This window comes from Convolutriloba macropyga, chromosome 1, assembly GCF_964194025.1.
Source record: "Convolutriloba macropyga chromosome 1, txConMacr16.3, whole genome shotgun sequence".
Classification (NCBI taxonomy): Eukaryota; Metazoa; Xenacoelomorpha; order Acoela; family Convolutidae; genus Convolutriloba; species Convolutriloba macropyga.
In genome coordinates, this window is record NC_134468.1 from 46758165 (window position 1) to 46782032 (window position 23868).

The 23868-nt window shown below is 37.3% G+C and overlaps 1 protein-coding gene across 1 annotated transcript in view; it reads left to right on the top strand.

Annotated features, from left to right (window-relative positions):
- The window catches only part of LOC142349569 (uncharacterized), a 38145-nt gene that overhangs the window by 7580 nt on the left and 6697 nt on the right, over positions 1-23868 (top strand). Inside the window, exon 2 of the mRNA XM_075401218.1 lies at positions 17171-17269. Within this exon, the coding sequence (XP_075257333.1) occupies positions 17185-17269 (85 nt within the window). The 5' untranslated portion in view covers positions 17171-17184. The remainder of the gene's footprint in view (positions 1-17170; positions 17270-23868) is intronic.

The window sequence follows — 23868 nt, forward strand, 5'->3', positions numbered from 1 at the left end:
GTTTTTGCAGTGTTTTGTGCGTTCAGCGAATAAGTCATAGAGGAAACCTGCGTCTTCCTCCATCCATTTGTATGGACTGTGCTGCCTTTGTGGTCTCGACAAAACTTCTGGTGTGAAGGTTTGGATGTTTTCATCATTAGCCATTTCCTTGTTGTTGTCTGCATTCCGTTGTCTCTGAAATTTTTTTCTTAATGGTAAGATCACGTTTCCATTCTAAGTGGTCTCTCATCATCTTTGACTGGTTCTACTCGGTTGAGTGGAGGACCTGCCATTTCTTTGCATTCGCATCCTTTGAAATTTTGTAATTGAGCTCTAACGTTTTCTCTATGATGTTGTACGGTCCGTCCAATGGAAGGAAGAAGTTTTTGATGTCGCTTTTTTGTGGGGTGCGAAAAGCCAGATTCTCTCTCCCGGCTTCAATTCTTCTCGAAAAACGTTTTTCTGATACATATCTTTTTGTCTTTTTTGCTTGTAGCCAAGTGTCTCTCTGGCATTCATATGTGCTTCCCTGAATTGCTCGTTGAGCCATCTTGTGAAATCGTAGTTGGCAATTTTGTGACGAGGTGCGTTTGGGAGTAGCAACTCAATCGGGTATTTGCATTCTTGTCCAAACACAAGTGAGAATGGAGTGTGTCCTGTTGTTTTGTGTACGGTCGTATTATAGGCGAAGTTGAGATAGGGAATCATTTGATCACAGCTACTTGGATTGTTTGCAAAATATTTGGAAATAACATCCGCAAAAACTCTGTTGTGACGTTCTACCATACAGTTTCCCTGCGGGTGATATGGAGATGTTCTTGTCTTCTCTATTGCAAAACTTTTGCACACTTCTAGTAGTAGTTCTCTGCAGAAGTTTGATCCTTGGTCGGTGTGAAGGCAATCGGGCAACATCTTCGACCGTAGATCTTTCTAAGGGAACGGAAACCACGTATTTCGTGAAATAGTGCGTCAATACGAGCATGTATTTTGCACCGCTTGTCTTTGCTCGGGTAACAGATCCACGATATCTGCAGCCACTTTGCTGAATCGGATTCCAAAATTAATTTTCTGGAGGGACTATTCTTTTATTTCCAGCGGTACTTCGTGCTTTACACAGGGTGCAGTTCTCACATTTTTCTTCAATGTCTTTTCTCATATTTGGCCACCAAAACCTCTGTCTTGCCCTGTCCAAGGTCTTTTGAAAAGCAAAATGGCCTCCACTGAGTTTTGAATCGTGAAGTTGTTCCAAAACTGTCTCTCTGAGTCCCTGCGGTACTACAAGTTGTTTTTGTTGTGTATTGCTTCCTTCCACATGCCACTTCCTGTACAGCACACCATCAGTCAGTTCCATCTGGTCCCAGAGACCCCACATCGCTACTGCATCTTCTCCTTGTGCTGTTGCGTTTGCATTCTATGTTTTTAAGTCTCTCAGCGGATTTTGGCCTGAATGTTTCTCAGAGTTTGCCCATTGCAAGATGAGACGTAAGCAGGAATTGTTTCTTTGAGCCAGCCTGAGTGAGTTTACGTCTTCTTGAAATTGAGTGCTCATTGGTTCCTTCGCGTCCTCGGCTGTAACTAAGTTATTTCTTCCGAGGGCATCCTCCAAAGAGTTAGCTGATGGGCAATTTCCAAACATATCCGGTCTCTCACCTTCATTGAGCTCAGGTGTGATGCAGCACTGTCTTGACAGTCCATCTGCCATCCCGTGCTTGTCTCCTGGTCTATATACTACTTGAAAATCGAATGCTTGCAGTCTTTGAAGAATCCTGAATATCATCCCGTCATTGTTTTGTCTAAATAACCACTGTAGCGATGCATGATCTGTTCTGAACACAAAATGAGTTCCCCAAATGTAAGGCTTGAACCATTTCATCGCCTGAATGACTGCTAATGCTTCTCTTTTTGAAGTTGAGTAACGACATTCTTCTGGCGTCAAAACTGTGCTCGCAAAAGCCACTGGGTATTCTTGTCCATCGACAATATTCGAGAGTACTGCCCCTAGACTGTTGTCACTTGCATCCGTGTCCACAATAAAAGGAGAGTTGTAGTCCGGATGCTTGAGTACTGAGCTATCAATCAAAGCCTCTTTCAGTTTTTCGAACGCATTATGGCATTCAGGGTTCCAAGTGAAATGGCTGTTCTTTTTAGTTATCTGGTGAAGAGATTTCGCTATCCCAGCAAAGTCTTTGATGAAACGTCTGTAGTAACTGCAAAATCCAATAAAAGACCTCACTTCGGTAACGTTTTCTGGTCGTTTCCAGTCCTGTACTGCAACGAGTTTGTTTTCATCTGGTGCAATTCCCTCTGGGCTCAGTCCGGATCCTGGATAGAATACGAATTCTTGAAAGCAGCGGCACTTCTTGGGTTTGAGTTTGAGATTGGCGAAGAGCGTGAAAAACGGGGCGCGTGTGTTTTTCGTGTTCCTCCACAATCTTACTAAACACCCGAACGTCCTCCAAGAAGATGAGGACAAACGAGAAGAGATATTCACTGAAGATGCTTGCCGTAAGTAGCTCTATCAGCTAATGGGACTTGCCAATATCCAGAGGCTAGGTCGACGCTTGAGAAAATCGTTGCTCCGTGAAGACGATCCAGTATCTGGTCAATTCGCGAAAGGGGAAAGGCGTCTTTCTTTGTTACTTAGTTTAGTCGTCTGAAGTCTGCGCACATTCGATTGCTCCCATCCTTCTTGGTAACGAGAACTATTGGTGCACTGTACTTGCTGTTTGATGGTCGGATAATGTTTCGTGCCAGCATGTCCTCAATCTCCTTTTTAACCACAGTGATCTTTCCAGGTGCAAGTCTATCAGGTGCAAGCTTGATGGGCAGCATATCACCTGTGTCAGTTTCATGCTGAACCAATTGTGACTGCCCAAGTTCGTTGTCGCTCATTGCAAACACATCTCTGAACTCTCGTAGCAGAAGAACTCTCGAATTGCTGAAGAACAAATCTGTTCTAACTCTTCGTCGCATGATAGGGTTAGGTTTGTTTCTGCAGTTATTCCGTGCTGTGTTTCTTCCGCTGTTCCAATTGGATCAAGACCGGTTTCTGCTTCCGTCTTACAAGGATATACGTGCCTGGAGACTTCAGACTTATAGGCAAATTGCAAATTTACAACATTGCTTTCTTTCTCCATCATCAGCTGATTAGAATGGAAGTCGATTGATACTTTATTCTCCTACATCACCTGGTTTCCAAGTATCAAAGGCACGTCTGTGTTTGGGGTCACCAGGAGATCGGCTTTCACTTTAATCCCGGTGTCGAACGTTATTTCGCCAGTAAAGACGCCAAGTAATTCGAAAGGATCATTGGTGGCCGAAAGAACTTGTTCTCGGAAAGGTCTGAGTTTAGAACTCTGTTCATGCTGTAAGTAAGCTTTTTCTGATAGAAATTTCACATTGCTCCCAGTATCCACTAAAGCTTTGTGTTTTTGTCCGTCAAGATCAACCATCACGTAGACTGTAATCCCAAAGACTGCTTCGGCTTGAACTTTGTTGATACTGCTCACTTGTTCTGGGTTCGCTCTCTGTAAAATGTTTTTTACGATTGGCTGTCTATCGGTGTCCAAGTTTGCGGACATACCCGGTTGTATTTCTGTGGACACTGATTTGACAAGTGCCCAAACACGCACAATTCTAGCACTGCATCGCAGACGTTCTGGGTCAAAAGCGTTCCGGTCTTCCCGGACTTCTACTCTGAAATGTGGATTGACTTGATTCGGATAGAAATCTTGTTTGGGTCTCAAGAATCTTCACCATAATCTATGTATGTCGCTGTTGCTGCTCTAGCATCTTATTGAAGCTTCTCGTCTGAAACTCGATCATTTGAGTGAAACTCGATGACAGACTGGTGTTGATGCTCTAAAATGGGCTGTTGCTGACTCATCATGATCTTGTTCATATTTTGTCCCTCTCGCATGTCCGTTTCTTCGTCCTCGCAGTCGACTGGTTTCCGTTTTACCGATGGCTTCTAGAGCAATGGCCCGTTGTGTAGCTGCATTGAAGCTTCCAGGTTCTTCCTTCAGGAGTGTATATCTGATTTTGTTGTCCAACAGTCCGTCCACAAAGGCATCTTGGTTAGCTTCCTGTCGTCCCGCAACATCAGAATGAGCATTGGCTGCCTCTCCTAACCTACGAACTCGCCTTGAGAACTCTTGGATTGACTCTGCTTCCAAATGTTGAAGATTTTTGAATTCGGTGCGGGCACTCCTTGCGTTGGGAAAGTCGCAGATTCTGTTGTTAAGAGCCTTCAGAACTATCGCTATGGTCGTGGCTGGTTGTTCTTGCACTTGTTGAAAGTAATGATTGGAAAGATTGTAATACTCATCTAACGCATAACTGTTCAAACACTTGGGTAGGAACTCGCGTTGTCTCTGGTCATCCCAATTATTGGATATTGACATGGATTCGAAGTGTCGAACCCATCTTTCGAAAATCTCGAAGTCGCGGCTGGGGTATCGGAGGGGGGTGAGAAGGGGTGGTGCTACGACTATTTGCTGCTGATTGTTTGTCTGTTTCTGTTGTTGCTGTTGCTCGTTGTGTGGTGCGTTGTTCTTTTTTGGTAATTGAAGTAATTTTCGATGCAAAACCAAATGACACGAAAAAGAAATATAGATGAGTTTTTCCTTTGGAACTTATTCCAAAGATCTAATTCACCGGTTCTCTCAAATTCTAATTTTGCGTTCTTTTTAAAATTCAAAACCGCCTTCTAATCAGAAGAATCCCTCTCTGGTCGCCAATATGGAATCCAAATATTTAGGGTGGAGGTTTTACCCTATTCACAATTCTACAATTGTTCCTAGAATCTATCATTAGAGAAAACTACTGGACTGGGTAGTAACTTCACAAACCTACTACTCTTAATTAGACTAAAGGGCTATACCAGGCCCTCCGTTCAAGCCCTAAAGAAACTATTTTCAGGCGCCCTAGAACTGTTGTCAATTGCCAATAATAATGATGATATTAGAATATGTTTGTAATGCCTCTCTTTGTTATATGATATTTTAGCTTCTAAGAAATGTTTTTTCAAACGAAATAAATTGGTGACTCTAAGGTTGAGAATTATGCCAGGTCCTCAATTCACTTTCTAATTAATCGATCAACCAATATACTTAAAACAAGTAGTAGATGACGTGAAGAGCTCGTCGGTGTTCACTCCACAACTCAAACAGACGAGTATTAACCAACCTGATAGAACGTTAAGACATCGCCCAACAGGTACTTCAGGTTACTGCATACCGTTTTAATTGTCTACTTGGTTCACCATTCCATACTACATGGGTTGACTTATCTTGCCAAGTCTTCTACGAGCAGGCAGGCCTACCCTCAGAGTGGCTTCACTATGCGGTCTCCTGGAAGGAGCTTGGCCGATTAATACTCTCAGAAATCGATCGTCTGGATGTTGTCCTGGACTCTGTGCTGTCCTCCAGTTCGTTAACCTAACTTAACCTAATTGTTGATTGGTTGATCACAAATTTAAATCCAGTTAATTGAAGCTAAAACTAAGTATCTTGTTAAATCATTAAAAATGTGATGTGACGTTACTAAACTTGTACAATTCTGCGCTTTCCATTTAGGAGAAATTGAAACTAATTAGCAAATTCCTAGTAATAATGAGTACTAGGTTCCCGTTCTTATAGAACAACTAATTTATGACTTCTATTAATCCCAACTAGTGGAACGTATAGTCTATTCTTACTAGATACAGGTTTTAGTTTCTGCTAAGTTGAAAGAAAAAATCTAGAAAATGAAGATAGTGGAAAAGTTACTAATTTAATTCAGGGAAAACTATAGTTACCCGAATTTAGTAATTTCAAACAATTATTACATTTTTCAGTACCACGACAGAGATCTGTTAACTCACTCGTCGAATCAAGTTTATGCCGCAATTTCGATAATCACGACAATATAATTAATTTCAGACTGATTTTGGTTACAAAAATTGGCTAAGATTGAGCCATATATATACTGTTTATCTATGTTTGGTTATGATAGTTAAGTCCTATTTTTACCAAAAGTTCCGAATCTCTGTGTGTAAAATACCATTTTGGGAAAAGTTTTCAGAAGGTCATTCATGACTTTGATAACCTAGGCCCCTAATATGGGTTTCTCGTTCTTCATTACGTATATGAGAATTTGTTGGTAGATTTATCATAGAATCTTTATCGGGATCAATAATAATTTATTCAACCGTTCTCATTAGTTTAAATTTCTTTGCCATTATTATCTTGGTACGGTTTCAAATTTAAAATTTGCTTTGGTGTCGGGAATAATTCAAGGTCAGTTTTAATTTGGTTCTTTTCCGAAAAAGCTTAAATTCATTCTTACACTTGAGATCAGTAGATTATGCTTTTGGTGATTTTGATTTCGTTCGGCTTCCATTTTGTAAATTGAGTTTGAAAACTGATCCTTTAAATAATTTTAAAATTTTTGTTTTCGGTATGTATATCAACATGTTTGCTCACGGCTCTCAGCTGCTTGTCTTCTTTTGAGTTTTCTTGTGTTCTTCTGCACTTGTTTTTTCCTTCCTTGTCTCTTAATCTCATTGGTAACAGGACTAAAAAAATTTTTTAAAGGCTGTTTAATGGCTGAGTGCTTCTATTGAGTGGTTACTGAGAGATTACTGACTAAGAGAAAAGTAACTCGAGAAATTATTGTCGACAACTGTCGAAAATTGTTCGAATAGTTTTTTTTCACCAGAATTTTAGTAGGAACCTGTTTTCGTATCTTTTTATAACCAGTTGCCTTCCTCGATTCTAGTTACGACCAACCAATTACACGTCAGGAAGTCAAAGAGCAATATTGCTGCAGTATTGTCACTCTTTATTACGGGCACCTACCAGTACCACATTGTTGAGTAAATTTACTCGTTTTTTTTTACCAGATTTCATTTTTTCTATGCTAAGACCTTGTGCGTGTGAAACATACTTCTTACGAACTTCGCGGTGCCCTATTTAGAAATTCCAGTCAATGTTTTGCAGGTTAAAACTGCTTTCCACCGCAATATATATATATATATATATATATATATATATATATATATATATATATATTTATTTATTTATCTGACGGAAGCGCGTTCCGCAAAATATTGTGCGGCAGAATAATTGCAGTATGATGCCTCTTTTTATTAATCTTAAAATATTAAATGGTAAAATTGAGTGGCAAAATGTTTAAAAGGATGAATTTTTGCGAAATGCCTGTAAAGCCAAACTTAACTACTTATCTCATTTATTTGATCTAATTTTTTATTTTAAGGCTTTCTTTTTATTGCTTTGTGGAAATCACTTTCACAAAATTTAAGTGCTCTCCGCTTTGAACTTAAATCGGCACTAGAAAGCGTCAACCATTTTGTTTGTAGGTAGCTTTTTTCAGAACCGGTAGACGCTGGTAATGGCCTCATTATTATTATAATTTCTTGACTTTATCAAATGCCGCGCGCCTTCGGGCTATCAGCCAATCGAAAGATAAATTGTTTGAGAGCACTTAATAACTCGTACTTGAAAACACAAAGTAGGAGCTAATCAAGTTGGATACTCGTAGACCTCTATTTTTTGGCGGAGCTTAGTTTTTGAAATCGGTTTGATAATTCGATAGACTTCAGCAGTCTATTTTTGATCTTTGTCAAAATAGGCGTTTAATAGACTAAATCGCTGTTTTTGTACATAATTAGAAGTTGTATATTAATTTTGATTTCTGACTACAACTAAATTTGAAATGTGTTATATTGATAAAATTTTGTTTTTCTATTAAAGAGGGAAACGAGATTTACATTATCCTCAATGTTATATATATATGTATATATATATATATATATATATATATATATATATATATATATATGTATATATATATATATATATATATATATATATATATATATATATATAAACAGACACACACACACACACACACACACACACACACACACACATATATATATATATATATATATATATATATATATATATATATCTGTTCAACATTGGCAAAATTTTGTTTTAAATTAAAGCTTGATCTACTCTTCATTATTTTGTTCTTCCTACATCTGCTTCATTTAATAGATATTTATACCGACATAGTGGATAAGCGGGATCAAAACATTAAGAGCGAACGCACACTGCTGAGTCTCTTTGTTTGTTCAAGAAGTGAATCAAATTGAGAGATCTATCAGTACTCAAAAATTTTGTCTCTGGATATTTGCAAAATTGCAATTTTTCGGAGCCTTCGGTGTTTCAGTAAAGAGCGGAACTAATAGTCATAAGACAATGATAACAGAATTTAGCAGCTAAAGCTCGTTGATTAAATGTCATAATTGCAAAGAAAAAGACAAAACAATTTTTCCACAAAACAATTCCGCAAGCATTCAGGGTACAGCAATTCCGCAAGCGCAGTAGTCGGTTGGAGAAATTCAGTAACTATTACATTTTATTAAATCGTGACTTAGCAACCGAATCAAATCGTTGTTACTATCACGTTGGCTCATTTCCATTTTCATCATTGTCAATTTTGCGGGAGTTTTCAAAGACACAATCTTTTTGGTAACAGTCCCCCTCGTTTTGGCGTTGTAGCCAAATTAAAAATGGTTAATGAATTGTTGAGTGTTGTGAACGTGAAAACTGCTTATTAAACTGTTTAGTAACTGTCTTGCTACAAAGTTGTGGTCTGTTTCCTAGTCATCAACTGATAGTTCCAACTTGTTTACTGATCGTTTTTGCTTTCCGAACTCAGTTCTGATTTCGCACGATCTAATTTTCAATCATTGCTGTGAAGCAACTTTTCCACAATACGACGGGCCGAATACCTCGTGGAGTCATGTCTCCTAATATCCACACAGGGCGGCCAACTTCGAGAGGCTTCTGATCATTCATCCATTTGGGTCTCCCAGCCATTGCGGTTATGAACTCGCGCAGTAGTGAACAGAACTGCTGTGAAAAGGTAATACTTTTCTGCCAGTCCTTGTTGTAACTTTTAGTAATTGACAATAAAGACGGCAAACTTCTGAGAGGTCGACCGATAAAGAAACTAATTGGCTTGATTGGTCGGTAAGACAAACCGTTGGCCGGAAGATAGCTCAGAGGCCGGCTGTTGAGGATTTCTTCAAATTGGGTAAAGAACGAGTGAAAATTTTTTCGGTCAACATTTGAAAGCCAATCACTGAGTAGAGAATTCGTTTTGAGGACTGCACAAGTCTTTTCCATGCTCCCCCGAAGTGGGATGCGTACGGTGGAATAAATTTCTATTCGATTGTGTTTTTCAGTAATCGGTCACTGGTTTTGTGGTGATCGAATTGGTTAAATTTTGTAATAGGTTCTAGAGAGGCGCCAAAGAAATTTCTACCAATATCAGAGACAATGAGGCGAGGGTTTCCTCGTCGGGCAGTAAATTTCAGTATCGCTTGAATGAAAGAATCACTGCTTATTTGATACGCTGGTTCTAGATGAACGGCTATTGTTGTAAGGCACGTGAAGATGCAGGTGTATCTTTTCGGTTACACATTGTCGCTGATCTTTATTGCGAAAGGACCAAAAATATCTACACCTGTGTTTTTAAAAATAAGGTTTTCAGTGTCCAGAATTCTAAAGTCTGGCACAGGTGCCATTTGTGGTTGCATTGCTAATGCTTTTGTTGACGGCAATCAAAACACCGGTTAATTATTGTTGTTCGTAAGTTGGAGCGAAGGCCGATCACGATAAAGGATTGTTGAACAATGATGTGGCAATGGTCGAGTCCTGTATGTCCGTTGTAGTTGCGAATATCTCTAAGCATAAGAAAAGTTATATGGTCTTTTCCGCTAACAATTATTGGTGTCTGCATGTTTTTGTCCAGTTGATTTGCATTAGCAGGGCTTCCATTCGTTCTTATAACTCCGTCCTCGGAAATGAAAGGTAAGAAGTTTTCGATTTGAGAGTGTGCTGGAACGCTCTTGTCTTTGCGGAGACAATCTAGTTCGTCCTCGAATGAGAGTTCTTGGGAGAGCCCAAGTAGATAAGTTTTTCTCATCGCGACTGTCTTTATGGTCAAGTGGAAACTTATTGAGATTGCTGATGAATAAAATTACAAAGCGAAAACTCGTTTGAGTTTTACAAAGCTGGAAAACATTTCGGGACCACTGAACAGCTGGTTTGCTTTTGTGACAGCCATTAAAGTTGCCAAAGGATAATTTGGGATGTTTGTCGGAGGTCACTTTATTGGGTCATGATTCAAGAAAAGAGGCCCGTTAAACCAATATTTGTGTTGAATTCTTTTAGCTTTTCCGTCGTCAGCTGGATTCAAGACTCCTGGAATATGACGCCAGTCTGATGGTAAAGATGTCTCAGGAATTCGGGCAAATCTGTTTGCTACATACATTTTGTGTCTTTCCTCGGAGTTGTAAATCCATTGTAGTGTCGTTGCGCTGTCTGTCCAGAATGTGGTTTTACTGATTGTTACCCCAAGTTGTTTCTTTATTAAAAGGGCTAAACAAACTCCAATGACAGCTGTTGCCAGTTCTAGTTTGATTATGCTTTGCTGTCAAGTTGGGACAAATTTTGTTTTGCCAAGGATAAAACTGATTGAACAAGTTGGATCGGTATATTCTGTTCTTGTATATACTAAGGCACACTTTGCTGTTAGAGAAGCGTCGCAAAAGATATGTTAAAAAGATTTTTAGTGGGTGTTTTCTCCTTGAACAGGAATCGTGTTATTTCGATGCTGGGAACGTTTCTGATTTCTGTCAAAAGTGACTTGACAGAGTTGCATAAAAACTGTTAGGTAAAGGGTTGTCCCGTTGTTTTCCTAAACGCCAGATGTCCTGCATAATTGTTCTTAATCGCACGGTGAAGGGCGCAATAATGCCAATTGGTTTATAGATTGATGATACACTCTTCAAAATTTTTCTCTGGGTGGGGTTCTCTAGAGCAACTTTTTAAAATTTAATAACAAAAAAGTTTCTAGACACAGACAACTGTATTCCTAAAACTCTTTCGGTATCAGTTTTTGATATTTGTTTGTCTATTTCTCCATGTTTTGGAATAGGCGCAGCATTGTAGACTCTTTTGTATCGTTAGGACTCTGATCTTCTTGGGGGATTGACATCATTGTTTCGAGTGAATTGGAAAACCATTTGGTTAAATTGAAATCTCCCAGCGAAAATTTTTTTCAGATCCTCTGGAAACGAAATTGCTTCTTTGTCTGTGTCTGTTGAATGATGAAGGTCATCCTTGTAAAAAGAACGTAAGACCACTTTAGAGGCTGAAGGGTACTGCTAGCAGTTGGCCTCTGCTGTTCGTCGTAAGGCAAAATTGCACCTCGCTCAAAAATGTTCCCTTTAAAATGAAAGCAAATTTTCTTTTCGTCTTTTTTCAAATTGATTTTTGTCGTTTTTAAAAATGTCTGGTCCTGTGGTGGAACATCTACTTGCATAAATATGCCTTCAATGTCTGGATATATGGCAAACTTAATATGTAGATAAAACCGGTCAAGCTTTGCATCAAGTCAGGCCGTGGCATGAGTTGACTATTCAGTGAATATTCGCAATATTTTGAGTTCAAAACATATATAAATTTTTCTTTGTTAGGGTTTATGACAGGGTGATGCGGTATGTGCCAAATGTTTGAAGTCGTTATATAGTGGGGAACTTGTTTAATATAGTTCTTTTTCTGATCTTCTTCGATTGTTTTTTTGTTTTTCGCTAGCCGTTCCAGGTCTCTCTCTAAGAAGGGTGTTGTGTTGTTTGAAGTCCAAGTGGAAGTTATTTGGCAGGTCGGGACTGTTTTTCCATAGATGACCAACATGGTATCGTCTTTCCTTGAACTCTACGGTAGATTCTGAAATTTCTGAAGCTCGTTTATCGGTTTCTGATTTTGTGACGTCCTTATCAGACGGCAAGTTCTTAACTTTGTGCCAACTGAATAGAATGTCGTCTATTTCGCAGCCTTCTTTAGACTCATTTTTAACTATTTGATATTGGCATGATACTGCAGAAGACATATCAGTTTTGCCTGACACAGGCCATCCAAGTTCTGTCTGAATAGCTCTTGCTCTATTTGGAGGACCGTAGTGAATCTCTCTAGGCCCTATGAGGTCAAAATTGGCACATCCAATATCAAATGAGATTTGGTTGATGTTGACGTCGGGGTATGTTATGTATTTCAAATATTCTTGTTGTTGGCAGACTTTTCGAATCCTCGCTAAACTATACTGGGGAAACTCTATGTCGGCTGCAATTTGAACGTCTTCCATATCGAAAGTTTGGTTAGAGTTCATTCCTTTTATTGAAAGGTTGACGCTAGTGTATGTCACACTTTTCGTTCTATGCATAGATTTGTAAAATTTTGTGTGCTTGGGGTTTTCACCAAGAACGATTCCAAGTGCCGCAGCAGTTTTCGTTAGCATCATTGATACGACGCTTCCGTTGTCTAGGAAACTGTGCGTGTTAATTGACTTACCATCCCGTGAGAGTGTTCAGGGAAGTATCTGAAGAAATGATGGACGTTCAGAAGACGCAGTGGTACTGCAAGGTGTTGAGTTGACTGACCGACTCAACTCAACGTGTAAATGTGTATGATGTTTGTTACAATTTCTACAGGTCTGCGTTGATGGGCACTTCTCTGACGAATGTCCTAATGTTAGGCAATTGAAACAGGCTTTCAATTGGTAGATGGCGTCCTTACGCTGCTTAATGGACATGTTTTTGCATTTTTTGGATATATATATATATATATATATATATATATATATATATATATACGGTGGTCGCCAACCTCGAATAGACACTTTGAACCTCAGCCATATTGAGGAACATTTTGTTCTTCTCCTAACCGTGGAAGCTGATTTCTGGAAATCCTGAACTGTCTATGATTTTTTTTGCGTTCTTTATTGGAAGTTGAAATTGGCTGAATCTTGCTTTGCGTGGATACATATCTTGATGTGTCTTCAAATTGATTTTGAGGCATTTAGAATGGGCAAGCTCATATTGAGAGTTATAGCGTCCAGGATTTGTTGACTCATTTTTTCAGCTGTTCCGGGAAAAGGTATCTAAATTCTCGAAGGTTTTGGCAGTTAAAACGACCCATTCAGCAAACTGCTCTAAGTAGGGAGATTAGATTTGATTTTGTGCGCAATGTTTGCTGTTCCTCAGTCAACTAGTTGGCTATAGGGTAATTTTTGTATTGCATTTGGCGTATTCACTGTTGACTTCTGGTCATGTTCGAATTCCAGGCATGTGATAGTATATACCTAATTGTTTACAAAAATGCTAACTTTGTCAAAATTTTTGGCTCTGAGGGGCTTCGAAATGATGCAAGGTGTTCTAAATATACATTGAAAATGACGCCAGCCTTGCCGTATTATTTCTTGAGGTCGGCTAAAGCTTGGTGACAGCATTGTCCATTGCATCCGTAGCCTTTTACTAAGTTCTTTGCTTGTATTGTGAGAAGTGATTATAGTTGGGTCATATTTTCTGTTGTGCTGAGTGGCCTCGCGTCAATGGCAGACTCAATTTTATGTATCCAATCTGTCTAAATCAGTCGATTGCCATTAATGGTGTCAAGTTTTAGTGTTGGGAGGCTTCCTGATCAGATCGGGGTAGTGATAAATTGTTGCTTTTGAGTGTAGCCCTGACCAATTGCCAGACTAATTGATGGTTGATGTTGATGTGGAAATGTATTCCCGTCAAACAAGTTTCTGGTAGTTGTTGCATGGAAGGGCAGGTTTTACTTTTCTAGATTTCAGGACGTTGTCGGTTGATTGGAAATAAATTTCCTCAGGACTCTCTCCTTGTTCTGATTCATTTCGTTGTGTTTGTTGTTGGATGCTTGTTGGCAGTCTTGTTTCTGTTTCTGCTGATTTCTCGACAACTGACTTTAAACTTTCTTCGAACCTTATTAGTTTTTTTTTGCGTGAGTCGCGTTTAACTGCTAAGGCGTCGTCTAAAAACTGACAGTGTTGTGATTCGTCTAAGTTGAGTAGAAGAAATTCATTAGTCTTTTCTAATTCAAATAGTAACTGTTTAATTTCCTGTTCTCCTTCTAAGAACTCGTCGTATTGCACATTCTCATCGGTTGAAATGTCTCCGATTAGGCCGTATATGCTTTAAAGGCAATATTTCTGAAAATTCCGCTGACTTTCGACGGTTTTGACAGGCATGACAAACTTTTGCCTATAAAATTCCGTTGCTAAATGTTTTTCTTTGATCAATGGAAACGGTTGTTATGCTCAATATAATTTTTGAAGCTGTGTTAGTTTGCTGTAACTCTTGCTGACTGTTTGATTTTGATATTTTGAGTCACAACAAATCTGAACTACTAGGTTGAATAAGTATGAGATTCTTTGACATAAGGAGATTTGTCTTGCTAACTGACCAGTTGCACGTCATGGAACCTGGGGACAGTTAGAAGACAATGTTGTCTCTACCAGCTGACCAATGGTACCTCATGGAACCTGGGTACAGTTAGTAGAGCCATTCTGGAATTAACCTGTAATCTTAAAAGTAGTTGAAGTGGCACCTCACGGAGTCTTGTGAACACTTCAGGGAAATAGGATTTGAAAAATTTGTGTTGAAGTAAGAACTAGCAAGTTGAGCAGATTTAAGTACATGATTTCCGTTTGCATTCAAAATTTTTGATGTGATCACTGTTGTTCAACCTTACGTTGTAATCCTTGTACCGAATTTTTTGCTTGATAGATTGGTGAAAGTTTGGGCGACCAGAATCGTTGATCTGAAGATGATTTTTAGGATTGAAGAATTTTGCGCCTGATATATGCTAAATGATTCCTCTGTATTTTCAGTTAACCTGGGGTTTGTGACAACGTGTTCTGTGGGACACCTTCTCGAGGATTTCGTTTACGGCTGCAGATCGCTCTTTGTTTTCGTTTCGCTCTGGTATTCCTATTAGGAATAGTTCTTTGGTTCTTCCAATTAAGAAATTTGCGAATTCTATTAACTGATTTGCAATGCCAATAGGCATTTTTTCTGAAGGTTTGCAGCCGTGATACAATTTGTTAGCGCCGATGATTTTACAGTACTAATTGATAGGGGGAACAAAGTTATATACGTCTTTGATGGTTGCGCCGGGAAGGGAAAGGATATCCAGGTTTCCAGATTCGAAATGTCTTTGTTGTGAATCTGTGATCAAAATGAACTTCGATATTGAATATTTGAAAAGATGATGTCGCATGTCACATGCAATCAATAGGCATCAAGACAAAATGTGAGTTAAGGTGCCGAGGAAAACTTCTGGGTACTCAGATGAGGTGGTTCCGAGTTGTTGTTGCTCGGGATTCCGATTGGCCAGGAGACTGAAATTCAGAAACTGATGCTGGCTGATTGACTTAGCTTGGGAACCTGGTTGGCCAGGAATATGGCTGCAGAAATCTGCTGCTTGTTGGTAGCTGCTGATGGGGAATCTTGATTGGCCAGGAATAAACTATGTTGGTGAATGTCGCTTATCGTCGTTTGCTGCTGCTGGGAATTCTGGTTAGCCGGGAAAATTGGTGAAGAACGCTGCTGCTTGTTGGTAGCTGCTGGTGGGGAATCCTGGTTGGCGAGGAAGAACACACGTTGGGGAATGCCGCTTACCGTGGGTTGCTGCTGCTAGGTCTCCTGGTTAGTAGGGAAAAATGGGTGCAGAACGCTGCTGCTGTTTGGTAGTTGCTGGTCGCGATCCTGGTTGGCCTGGAAAGAAAACTAGGTTGGGGAATGAGGGTTGTCGTTGGTTGCTGGTGCTAGGAATCCTTTTTAGCCAGAAAAATTTTTGCAGAAAGCTGCTGCTGGCTGGCAGCTGGTGGTGAAGAACCCTGGTTTGCCATGAAAAAAAACTAGGTTGGAGAATGTCGCCTGTCGTTGGTTGCTGCTACTGGGAATCCTGGTTAGCCAGGAAAACTGCTGCAGAACGCTGCTGCTGGTTGGTAGCTGCTGGCGGCGAATCCTGGTTGACTAGGAAGACAAACGACTAGGTTGGAGAATGCCGCTTGTCATTGGTTGTAGCTGCTGCTGATGCAGGGGGTTGGTAACCGCCCCTATCATATAAAGTGGACCATTTGGTCCATTTTACTTCTCTAAAGCCACAAACAGTATCTTAATACATGTATAAAATGTATACTAAGGGGGGAAAGGAATGGTTATACTTATTTGTAAATATACAATGTCTGTGTCCTTTGTCTTCAGACTCCCCAAATTAGAGCAATATTAATTAAACCTAGGGGCGCTGACTCTTGATAAAAACTTTATTTGGAAAATTTTCAATCTTTTTGTTCTCTTCAATCATGTTTTTTGTTTTTTAGCTCAGCAGTAAGATGTCTCTCTAATAAGAATCCTTGTGCAGCAAGTTTTATTTCAACAAAGTTTCAATTTATTTAACTGCGCTAGTTTATGGTTTCCGCCATGAAACTAAGAAACCGTTACCCGCGTTGAGAAATACCGACGAAAACGACGTACGAAGCGTCGGTTTCTGTCGGTTTTCGTCGGTTTCATCAGTTTTGATTGTAAGAAGCGTCGGTTGTTGACAGTTTTTGTCGGTTTTGTCGAAACAGTCGGTGTTGCTTGTAAGAGGCGTCGGTTTTCGACAGTTTTTGTTGGTTTTGTCGAAACCCATGTTACCCACCTTAGACGAAACTTTGAAAACTTACTAAGACTTATACGCTGCCGTAGAAAACTTGCAAAACTTTGCGCGGCACCGTATAAGGGCATAATAAGTTTTCTACGGCACCGTATCCAATTGATGTAATTACCGTTTTCAAAAGTCTACTCTCCTAAAAACGGTTTTACATCCAATTGATGTAATTACCGTTTTCAAAAGTCTATTTTCCTAAAAACTGTTTTAAAAACAACGCCGAAACCGACGAAAACCGACGCTTCTTACGTTTTGAAACCGACGAAAACCGAGGCTTCTTACGTTTGGAAACCGCCGAAAAACCGATGGTTCTTATGTTTAAATGCCACGAAAACCGATCAAACCGACGAAAAAAACGTAAGGGCTTTGATCGGTTTTGGCGAAGTAAAAGCGACGAAAACCGACGATTTCTTATGTTTGAATCCGACGAAATTCTCAACTCGGGTATTGACGTTTCTGTTTTGTTACGAGTAAGCAAATGGACTAGACCCTTATTTAGAATTGAGAAAACAGTGAAAAAAGTTACGCTGTTCATTTTTTCAGTAAATAATTTGCGTTAAGTTTAGTGTTTGCAAAGCTTTGAACATTATCAATTTTAGGCGTGGGCGTCTAGATGGCTTCCAGTAACGACATAGGAATAGTGCGACTGATAATAGACGACAGCTTCAAGCTTATCACATCAATTAAATTTCTAGAAGGTAATCTCCGACTTTGCACCAACTATGCTAAAAATCTTGTGTCTTAAAAAAAAACCCTGTTTGAAAACCTCTTATAAATCGACTGATGTTTAATTTTTTATTTTTTTTTCGAATTCTACTAATTGTACTCTTCCGGAACACGATTGTGTCAACAATAACTGTTGCTGTTCCGGCCCTTCTTAGTTGGGGCAATATGCTCAATTGGGATTTTCTTGTTCAATCAATTTTTGCTGTCAATTTTTGTACAATCAAACGAAACGAATGGTACCCCAGGGCCGTTGAGAGTAGAATTTTTTAATTGAAAGATTTGTCGATTTCCGTACTTTTCAACCCAATTTCGTCATGTTTGCTGAAATATGTTGACATCATTAAGTTTTATGGTAAAGGTTTTTGTAAGACAAAGGAGAGTAGCTGAATTGCTTGGCCCCACTATCGTTACTAATGTTTAGATTCATTTCTTTTGAAAATTTAGTTTTTTCTACCATGGAAATGTGCTAGAACTTTTGAACTATTTCCAACCTTCCATCGCAAAGATTTAGTATTTAAACTTGGCCGCTTCTCATACTTGAAGTATATTTTAAACACATCTAAGAATTTTGTCATTGAGAGCTCTCCTCATATTATTTTTTTGTGTTTAAATAATTTAGAGGAATTTTAATTTTGATGTCCGAGCACGTAATCTGTCAAAAAGTAAATATATATCGTTTATATTATTAACAAAAATTAAGAAAAACATTTAATTAGAAAACTGTTACCAATTGCTCTTTTCTATCAGACGAAGCATAGTTGAGACTTTTATTGTCAGTAAAGAACAAAAGACGAAAATAACTGACAATCACTCAAAAGAAATGAAATTTATATATTCAAGTAGGAAAACAACGTGATACTTAATTCATTCAAAAAGTTTTTTAAAACTTCAAAAACTCTCTCTAAAATTTTTCAGAATATGTTTTTTCAAATGATCATCTTAGCTCTAGACTTCCCTAATTGACCACCCTCCTATAGGTCAACATGTGTAACTTCAAAACTTTTATTGGTTTTGCTCATTGTTGTCTAATTTTTACAATTTTGCATTATTTTTTTTACCGGGAGGGACCGAACAACGTTCTCTATCCTATAAAGATTTCATTGAAGAGCGCCTCATCTTGTTTTCATCAAAAATTTTTAGAGTTTCACTTTTTTGGTCGTTGCATCTTCTAATTTGCCGTTTTCTGCTGTAATTTTGCTTCAATTGAATTGATATCCGTGAGAAAACGGATTTTGCACTTTTTACTAGTAAACTCTGGCATTTTCAAGCTAACTGCTGGCATTTCTTTAAAATTGGTATCATAGTTGTCCAATTGAAGCGAAATAAAACAGACGATTTTTACAGTAGTGTGCTGTTGATCTGACTCCTTGAAATTTTTAGCAGATTAAACTCAGGAAACAATGTATAAAAGTATGTAATCAAATTATTTTCCTCGCTTATCTGCTTTAGCGGAAGGACCGAAAAATGTTTGGTTTCCGAGTGTTGCGAATAAAAAAATGTCGATTGTATGTGTCTTGCAAATATTTCTGCAGATGCATATGTATTTTTTGCACTTTTTATACATCATCTGTACTTCATATGAGTTAATTTTCATCAGTGAAGAAATCAATTGAATTACAAATTCATAAAAATAGGGGTTGAGAACTTTTTCAAAAAAATTAGAAGAGTTCTAACTTCTGCTTTTTCAGTGTTTCCTGTTTTTCCTCCAAATTTTAAAATGAATGTATGAAAAGATACTGGAATGTAATTGTTGGATTATTTTTTGTTAGATCCTGAGAATAAAAAAATTGGAATTGAAAAAAATTCCATAATTTTTGTTTTCAAAAACGTATGTCTGTCTCTAGTTTTGAAAACTTGAAGTACTTTAGATTTATTTATTCTGTTAGCTCAAAAATTTTGATTTATTGGTTTGTAAGAGAACACGCTAAATAAAGTTAAGGTAATTTTAACTTAAAAAACATCCTCACTCACCTGAACTGTTAAGGTGGATTTGCCTTTCCTTAACTCACCTTAACTAACTCTAATTTTACGTGAACTTTATCTGAAAAATTATGGCTCCACTACATTAAAAAAAACCTTAAATTTGAATCTAACTATTTTTAAAATTACCTTAGCATTACCTTAAAAATTCCTATAAATTTGCCTAAACCAAGCCTGAAATTTACCTTAAAATTAGTGTAAGTAAGGGTAAACAATTAAGGTAAGTTAAGGCAAAATTAGGGAAAATTTACCTAAACTTTATTTAGTGTGAACTTCATTTTAAAATTAAATTAGAGTTGCAAGATAATCCATCAAGAGTAGCACAGCACATATTTCAATCTTTCTCTTCTTTTTTTTTGTTTGAGAAGAAATGAGGTCACCGTTTTTTTCGTAATCGTATTTCTAATATATTAATTTATGTGTTATAGAGTTTACGCATTTTATATGCTTTATATGTTTCATTGAGTTAGGATTTACTTAAGTTATTGGTTTTTAATATGAATCATAATTAGATATTAGGAACACAGGAAGTGTTCCAATCTGTTACAGAGCCATTTTGTGAAGTGAGAAATTAGCAGCAATCTGAAGTCGAACGTGGAACAAAAAGTTTTACAATCTCTTAATTCGCACGTCACGTAAAAAATTGAAAAATGCTTTGTTCTCCGTTCATTTAGAAAAAAAATTGTGCAAAAGCATGGATTAATAACTTCAAAAAGTAAGTCTTATTTTAGAAAACTCAAAGAACCAAAACGCTAAAGTAAAACTCACCTACATTCTATTAACTATTTCACAGAGTTCCAGCTGAACCTAAGGTTTGAAGGATCAAATAAATGCACAAAACAGCCTCCCAATTTTCGATATTGTCTTCTCATCAATTTTTTAAATGCCAGCGCTTTAGGTTGTAAGTAGGTAAACTGCAGTATCCTTGGCATTGGTTTTTGTTTCGTCCCTGGAGACTTCTTTTGTAAGACAAGGTAACAAAAAAATTAGAAGCGAAGACAAGGTGAGACAAAGATGAACTAAAAAAACAAGTAATCAAACATTTATATATGTCGATATGTAGACAACACACTTTACTAGTGTAACCAATAACAGAAAAAGTAATTAAACTAACAACATTGAGAGAAAGATATTGAGTTGCTATTGAGTTTAGGAGACAGCACAACAAAAAAAATACGATGAGAACTCAAATTTCAACTGCTTTTTTTCCGAAAACCGATAACCTCTTATTCAAAAAATCATTAGCTTAAGCACAGTAAAGTAGGACAAAAAATGCTGTGAGATATTGAAAATTCAAAAACAAGTTCTGAGAAAGCATTGTTAAAAATTTCTAGAAAACCGGATCTATCATGCGTGGAACTTAAGTGAAATATTTTAAGACTTATCAAAGAATCAATTGTAAGTTTCAATAACAAGACATAGTAGGAAAACAACGAAGAGAACAACAAAAACTATTCAAACATTTAGAGTTTAGAAACACCAACAAGGATGCTCGGTAATGTGCGTTTGCACACATTGTTCCGACCCCGCTCAACCGCATTCTTCAATTAATTGGCTACCGAAAGAGGAAGAGATAGAAAACGATTGAAAACATACATATCTTTACCAAACAACTGATGGTGTAAAATAAGGCCACGCTAGATGGCCGGTGAAAACTGCTGTTAACAGGACTACTAAAAAAGACATTAATAAAAAACATTTAAGAAACATTAATTACGATCAAAAACTGGAGGTTTATATTAAAAAATTAATAATAACAAAATCAAACTCGAATCAGATAAAACCTCAAGAAAACAAGTTAAACTATACTTCATTAGAAAAGATATGGGACCGGTCCTCATTGCGACTGGGTAATATGTCGACACAAGAAGAGCCAAAAGCAGTCAAGTCCAAAAAACTTCACTTTTGAACACAATTAATTTCGAAGTTAAATTAAAATTAAAATTAAAAGTTGAAACAATTAGATGTTAACTGAAATCACTAAATCACTGAATTAGTCATTTATATCTGCAGAGGAAGGCGTTTAGACTTGTCATTATCCAGTGTACGTAATGCAACTACAAAAAAAAGATAAATACCCGCAAAATTAAAAAATTTCAATCAAACTTTGGTGAAAAATGGCAGTGAAGCCGTTTAAACCTTAAATTTTTCAGTAAAAACAGCACTAAAAATGTTCATTTGGGCAGATTTTCAAAGCGAATGGGACCTACCATTAAAAATAGATTTTAAGAAGAAAACAAAAATTTTATAAATTGTACAAATATATAGAAAACGCAAACATTTTCTGAAATTTCGTAGTAACAAAACCAAAAAACATATGGCTGAAACTGAAAATTCTATAAAAATTAAATTATAGCACACTGGAAACGGGATTTGACCTGTTTTTACAGAGACTAAGCAACAAATCGGCTGAAAAAATTTTAAAAAAATGCAAATTGCAAAACTCAATACCTAAAACAACAAATTGTGCCTTTAATTAACGAGACTAAGTCACAAGACTACAAAATAACAACAAAAACAGGCGGAACCCAAAACTTCACAAACAATTCTTGCGACACCACAGTTATGACGACACTATATTTTAAAACTTGCTTCTCATCTGAACATCGGGGGGGGGGCTCCCTTATAAAGCGACTAAATAGCAATGGCAACAAAAAATAAACCCAACTAGTTTCGAACGTTCGGCATTTTCCTATGAAATTAAAATGGTCGAAGCCGTCAGTCAAAAACTATAACCATCAGACAATTTTTATTGTTTGAATCAACAAAAAGCTGCTTAGATTTCCTGTTAACGAGATTTCATTTTCTTTTCTAATTGTCCGAATGAAATTCATCAAAACATGCATAAAACTGAAATCCTCAAACAGGCTCAATTATACAATTCGGGGAAGCAAACCAAAAAACCATTGTAAGGTATATGTCGTACAGAAAAAAAACACAGCAACATACAAAAAAATTATTTATGGGCTTTGTCTCAGCCCATAAAAGCAGAAATCATTAAAAAAAAACAATTGACATTTTTAGATGCGCCTTTTTCTAACGCCTCTAATTTTTATATATATGCAACTCCTTATTGGATCTGTCAATTATGTGATCTTCCGACAAGGAAACAAAATGAACCTATGAAATGTGAAACTGTTCTCAAAAATCATTTTTTTTCTCGAAAACTTGCAGTTTCAAAACCAAGAAACCATTTGCTAATTGAAAATTTTTTCAGACACGAACTTGCAGGAAATGGGCTGTGTCCTGTCTGTATTGAGACTACGCCAGAATTGTAGAAAAATAATACAAAACAGTGACAAAAATGAAAATTTCGTTGATAATTTTTTTTACGTTCAAAGTCATAAGAAACTCAGATAACAACTGAAAGCATTGTCTAGATTTAATTTTACCTCATAAAAAAGCCAATTTGAACTTTGATTGGAGAGACTAAGCTACTGGTCTAAAAAAAGTATAACAAACGAAAGCATATGTTCGCGAAAAGAAACCACAACATATGTTCGCAGGGCCTCAATTTTTTGTAGACAGTATCATATCTGGCAACAGTTGAGCTTTGATTTGAACTTCTCGGTTATTTACATGCAAACTTTAAATGCGTAAATGTTTGTTTATAAAAGAAGCCGCGCCCCAATAACTTTTATACAAATTTTTATCTTAAGGATCCACGGTGAGTCAACATCAGCTTTAATATTGCGACGGGTTCAAAAAAGCAATCAATTGTTGAAATGGCCACGAATTAGATAAATTTTTGAACCAAATATGTCAATGCATCAAAAATAAATAATGCCTTTTGTATAATTATCGGGTTTAGATTTCCAAAAAAACTGGCCAAATTGTAATTCCAGAAGACTCTTTAAGTCAGCGGAGAAACTAGCTCTAATTTTGAGCGCATGAAGATTCTTTCTGCTGGTTTTAGGTATCCAGTTCCAGAAACTATAAAGATAATGGGATAACAAAAGCATGTTTGGTCGAAAACATCTGAATATTAAAAAATTTATCAACAATTCTAGCCAAAAAAACTCGGATCGAACAATTCATCAACCCTTCTTTATCTCTAAAGATAAAACCAGCATCACTTTTGTTAACAGTTTTACCATTTTTTTAAAACAAAATTGAAGTAAACTGGGAGAAAAATTACGGAAAATTTGAACAGAAGCAACGTAGATCGGCCGAATATTCACAAAATTGAAAATCTTGCTAACTCCCTGTAAAAAAATGAAAACTGAATAATAATTTTAGTTCCATTCTCTACGCTGAGCAGGTTTTTTATTGATATTACTCACAAATCTTTACGATGATTATATCGATCGGCCAATTGACTGCACAAAAAATTCATTTTGTTATATAGTTCCTCCCCCCACTAAAGTGGGTCCGAACAAAAATGCTAATAATAGCTCCGCCGAGTTAACACTAAGCGGAATAAACTATTCAAAGTAAAATTGGCTCTATTTTAGGCGTTCTGATAGTGAAAAGTCAAGAAAATCGAATACTTTTGAAAAACTTGATCTATGTTTTCCCCGGAAACCATAGGAGTCAGTTTTTCACGGCTTCTCAATGATACCCTGTTTTTCTTTCTCCACAAAAATATCGA